We start from the raw sequence: 4,306 nt of genomic DNA on the forward strand, positions 1-4,306 counted from the left end.
CACAGCGGGGCTGTCTCCTCCTCCTCCTCCTCCTCCTCCTCCTCGGTGAACCGGAGCCCCCAGTGCTCCCCAAGCAGGCGCAATGGGTGTGCAGAGCCTGCAGCCAGACCCAGAGCACCTGTGGTGGGCACAGGACAGGGTGGGCTCTCCTCTAGAAGAGGGGATGGCAAATGAGCTCCAAGGCCTGAGTAATTAGCAGTTGGCTGCTTAAACCCATGTGTGATGTGAAAATTAGTGCAATCCTTGCAGCCAGTCAGGGTGGCCCAAACTGAGCATCAGGTGAAGGAGCTTTGTCCTGCAGACACAGACCTGTCCACCCACAGGCTCCTGCTGCCGTCCTTTCTCACACCATTCCCTCTCCTCTCACCCTTGCAGATGGCTCTCTACTTCTGCACCGGTGTCCTGGAGGATGAGACCCTCTTCCGCCACTACGCCCTGAACGTGCCCTTCTACACACACTTCACCTCACCCATCCGCCGCTACGCGGACGTCATCGTGCACCGTCTCCTCTCCGCCTCACTTGGTGGGTGCTCGTGGGGCAGCTTTGGGTACTGCAAGGGGATGGGGGGGGCTGTGCCTGGCACTGGAGGGGACTCCCAGGTTCCTGCCCTCCCTGCCGTGGGTGCTGGGTGCTTGGATTCTGCATCCCATGGGGCAGGTCCCTGGCATGTGGATACCCAAAATTAACAGGGACATGGGGGTGAGCTGGGTGTCTGGGTGCAGGGTGCCATGGCATGGTTCTGGAGAAGGACAAGCATGGCCACATCATTGTCACCCGTCCCCTTCCCAGGTGCCAGCCCTCCCATCAGGATGGAGAAAGAGGCCATCCAGAAACAGGCAGATCACTGCAACGACCGGAAGATGGCTTCCAAGAGGGTGCAGGAGCTCAGTGCTGACCTCTTCTTCGGCATCTTCGTCAGGGTAAGAGCCAAGACAACCTTCCCTCCGAGCGTCTAAGCTGCACGGCTGGCCTGAGGGAGAGCAACCAGCGAGGGGGAACACTGGGTGACAACCGGGGACACACTGAGTGACCACCATCACCCAGAGCTCCAGGCCTGGAGATGCTGGTTCCCCTTGGGGGTGGTGGGATGGGGGATACTGGTGTAGTGACAACCCTGTCTCTGTTGGCAGGAGTGTGGTCCTCTGGAGTCAGAGGCTATGGTGATGGGCGTCCTCAACGAGGCCTTTGATGTCCTGGTGCTGAGGTTTGGAGTCCAGAAGCGCATCTACTGCAATGTAAGTACCTCACACTGATAGTGCCAACCGGGGTAGCCAGAGGAGGGGGAGCCTTCCTGGGGTGTCCCCTCCGTCCGTCATCCCCCGGGGGTCTGGAGCAGCCCAGTCTTTGAGAACCAGCTTCTCCCTGCTATGTATGGGGTGATTTAGTCCAGTTAAAAGGGAATGAAGGCACATTTAGGGGGACAGAGAGCAACATGGGTCTGAAACGAGGAAAGAGAGAGAGGTTTCATTTGACCAGGTGGTATATCTGGGGCTGTGACAGCACCACTGTAGGCCAGCACCTGCGGTTGGTGACAGCATCTTCTCTTAATAACCTGGTTATATGGCTGGCAATGACATCTTTAAACAGGACATATAGTGTGATATACGGGCTGTTTGTGTATCGCAGCAACCCCTGATTTACGTGCTGGGCTCATGCTCACAGACTGCTGCATCCCAGTTGGTAAAGAGCTGCAGAAGCAGATTGCGGGGCCAAAGCAGCGTCGTCCCCATCCACAGACAAAACGGAGGGGGAGAGCTGAGTAGGGGGATGTTGTCAGGGCCATGGACTGTCCCAACACTGTCTCTGCCTGCAGGCACTGCCCTTGCTGGGCTTCCACTTCCAGAAGGTGGGGAGGAAGCCGGAGCTGACGCTCATGTGGGAGCCGGAGAAGCCAGAGCAGGAATCTGTGCCCCAGGTAAGGTGCCCCAGCACGGGATGGGCTCACGACACCACGCAGGCTGTGTGCAACATCCCATCATCTCCGCAGGGACAGGGCTGGGAGGCAGCACTGCCCTGCAGGGTGTCAGGTCCTGCTGTCCCTCTGTGTCCCCTCCCCAGCAAGCCTGACCTCAGTTCCATCCCATCACTGCCCCCACGTCTGACCTCCCCGTGGCCTTCAGTCTCTGCCCTGCCTGCTGTGTGCCCTGCCTCCCAATTCAGTTTCCTACAGGAATTGAATTAGCGTGCTGTTTACTTCCTTCTTCCAGATCATCAATTAAGATGTTAAGTAAGATCAGGCCTAAGGCAGCTCCTGTCTAGACCCTTCCCCCCATCGTGGCACCCCTTGTTCCCTCGCTGGCATGGCCCTTCCTTCGGGTTTCCATCCTTGTGACAGGATTGAGACCCAATTAGGAGGAATTTTTTAAGTCGGACTTCCTGAGATGCAGTGTCAAATGGTTTTAGCAGCATCTAGAAATCTCTCTCTTGTGTCCCTGTCATCTGTTAACTCAGTAACTCAATCAAAGGGAGCAATCGCATTTGTCTGCCTTGATTAAGTGGTGCATCTTTGCCAACTTTTGTCTGGGTCGCTGTCAAATCACAGCTGTGTTTGCTGCGGTCCCTGCCTGCTGCCCGGGCGAGGACGGGAGGGCTGAATCTCAACCTGTCCCTTGCACTGCTCTGAGGGTTCCGAACCCCATTGAACCCCTCTCGAACCCCATTTCCAACCAGCACAACTTATCTTTGTGTACCCAGGGATGGGTGAAAAGGACTCCTGTTGCAGGGCCGGGCTGATCCTCCTGGCTGGCATCCTGCACATCCCCAGAAGTCCTTTTCTTCCCAGGGGAGATGTTGCGGTCAGAGCTGGCTGAGCTCCCCAGCTATGCAGGCATCTCTGCAGGCCTCTTCCCTTTGAAGCTGAGCTTTCCTCTCTCAGTTTGGCTCAGAAAAGCCCCCTGGATGCAGCCCGAAGGGGCCTCAGTTCCTCCTTTCCTACAGGAGTGGGTATTGCTTACACCCTAGCAGGGACCCACATGAAAAATGACGCCCCAGCATGAGCAGGGTCCATTTTGGTTAAACAAACACTTGGCGGTGGAGGAAACTCCTGCACGAACCCTCCACGCCTCCTAAGAAAACACCGGAGCCCTCCACTGGGAGCAGGCTCTGTGCTGTCCTCGCAGCCAGCAGAGCCCCAGGCCCATAGATCCCCAACCCCAGGATGAGCCACATCCCCTGCATCCCACAGGAGATGCCCCCCAGACACCCCATGGCACCAAGCACCCCCCCAGGCGCTTAGCCTCTGCTTCCCAGTCGCCAAGGGAGAGCCCTGATAATCCCTATTTGACTCCTTCAGATGTGGGGGACTGCCCCATGGCCCCAGCGAGCCGAGGCGGGCAGGGGGCTGGTGGAGGTAGCCACTGGCTATCAGAGCAGCCATCTGCGAAAGGATTTCCCTGTGCTTTGCTCCTCGCTGGCCACTTTGATGCGTTTAAGCCTCAATGAGATTTTCCTGCTCTGAATGATTAATCCGGAGCAGCCGGCGCTGGATGAGCAGGGAGGGGTTTGCCGAGGTGATGCCGGTGGCTCCGTCCCTGCTCCTCCTGCCATCCAGCCCCTTCGAGTCCTGGGCATGACATCTGGCATGTCCCCAAACACCTGGCCCAGCCCTGGCAGCCCCTTCCCGGCATCCCAGCCAGCCCAATAGCCATGCCCCATGGATAGACCTGTCTAATGCTTTATGCTTCTGATCCGCACAATTGCATACAGAGATGGAGTCAGAGGACTGGGGAGGTGGCAGCAGCACGTTTCTGAGCAGGAGGGATTGATTTTCTGGGGTTTTTATTCCCTTGCGTCTCTCTCATCCATCACGCTCCCTTCCCAGGTCTCCTCTCGCTGCGAGGGCACAGGGAGGTCCTTTCCTCCTTGCAGGATGCTGAGAAAATGCTCGGCATCGTGTGGAAAGCCCTCCTTGCCGCAGCCCAGTTGCTGAGTTGCTTCATTAGGGATGGTTTGCATTCTCCGGCTGGAGAAGGGAGGCACGGCTGGGCTTTAGGGGAGGTTGGGACCCAAAGCCAAGGGCACCATCACCCACACTCCTTCCCAGACTCTGTGGAGAGCAAGACTGGGGCCTGATGAGGCTGCGATAAGTGATGATGTTTTGGGAGGCTGATTTACGCTGGTTTGGGTTCCCTGCCTGGTTTCACAGCCCTTTGGTGTTGCCCTTGAAGATGCTGCATTCGGGAGCACCCTGGACCCCAGCGGAGCTCTCCAAAGCCATCCTGCCCCATCTCCTGGCTCCTGACGGGTGCCACAGCAGAGGCAGCAAAAGCAAGTCCCGGTGTGATGCCAAAGCCACCTGAAAACCGC

General features: G+C 57.7%; 1 protein-coding gene across 1 annotated transcript in view; it reads left to right on the forward strand.

The window, feature by feature from the left end:
- LOC104542300 (DIS3-like exonuclease 2) overlaps positions 1 to 4,306 on the forward strand; it is a gene marked incomplete at its 5' end in the record, with an annotated part of 33,287 nt that overhangs the window by 28,752 nt on the left and 229 nt on the right. The window contains 4 exons of the mRNA XM_010186557.1: positions 376 to 523; positions 791 to 921; positions 1,132 to 1,236; positions 1,815 to 1,916. Of these exons, the coding sequence (XP_010184859.1) occupies positions 376 to 523; positions 791 to 921; positions 1,132 to 1,236; positions 1,815 to 1,916 (486 nt within the window). The remainder of the gene's footprint in view (positions 1 to 375; positions 524 to 790; positions 922 to 1,131; positions 1,237 to 1,814; positions 1,917 to 4,306) is intronic.

The sequence above is a fragment of the Mesitornis unicolor genome, unplaced genomic scaffold (genome assembly GCF_000695765.1).
Source record: "Mesitornis unicolor isolate BGI_N332 unplaced genomic scaffold, ASM69576v1 scaffold33746, whole genome shotgun sequence".
Taxonomy (NCBI): Eukaryota; Metazoa; Chordata; class Aves; order Mesitornithiformes; family Mesitornithidae; genus Mesitornis; species Mesitornis unicolor.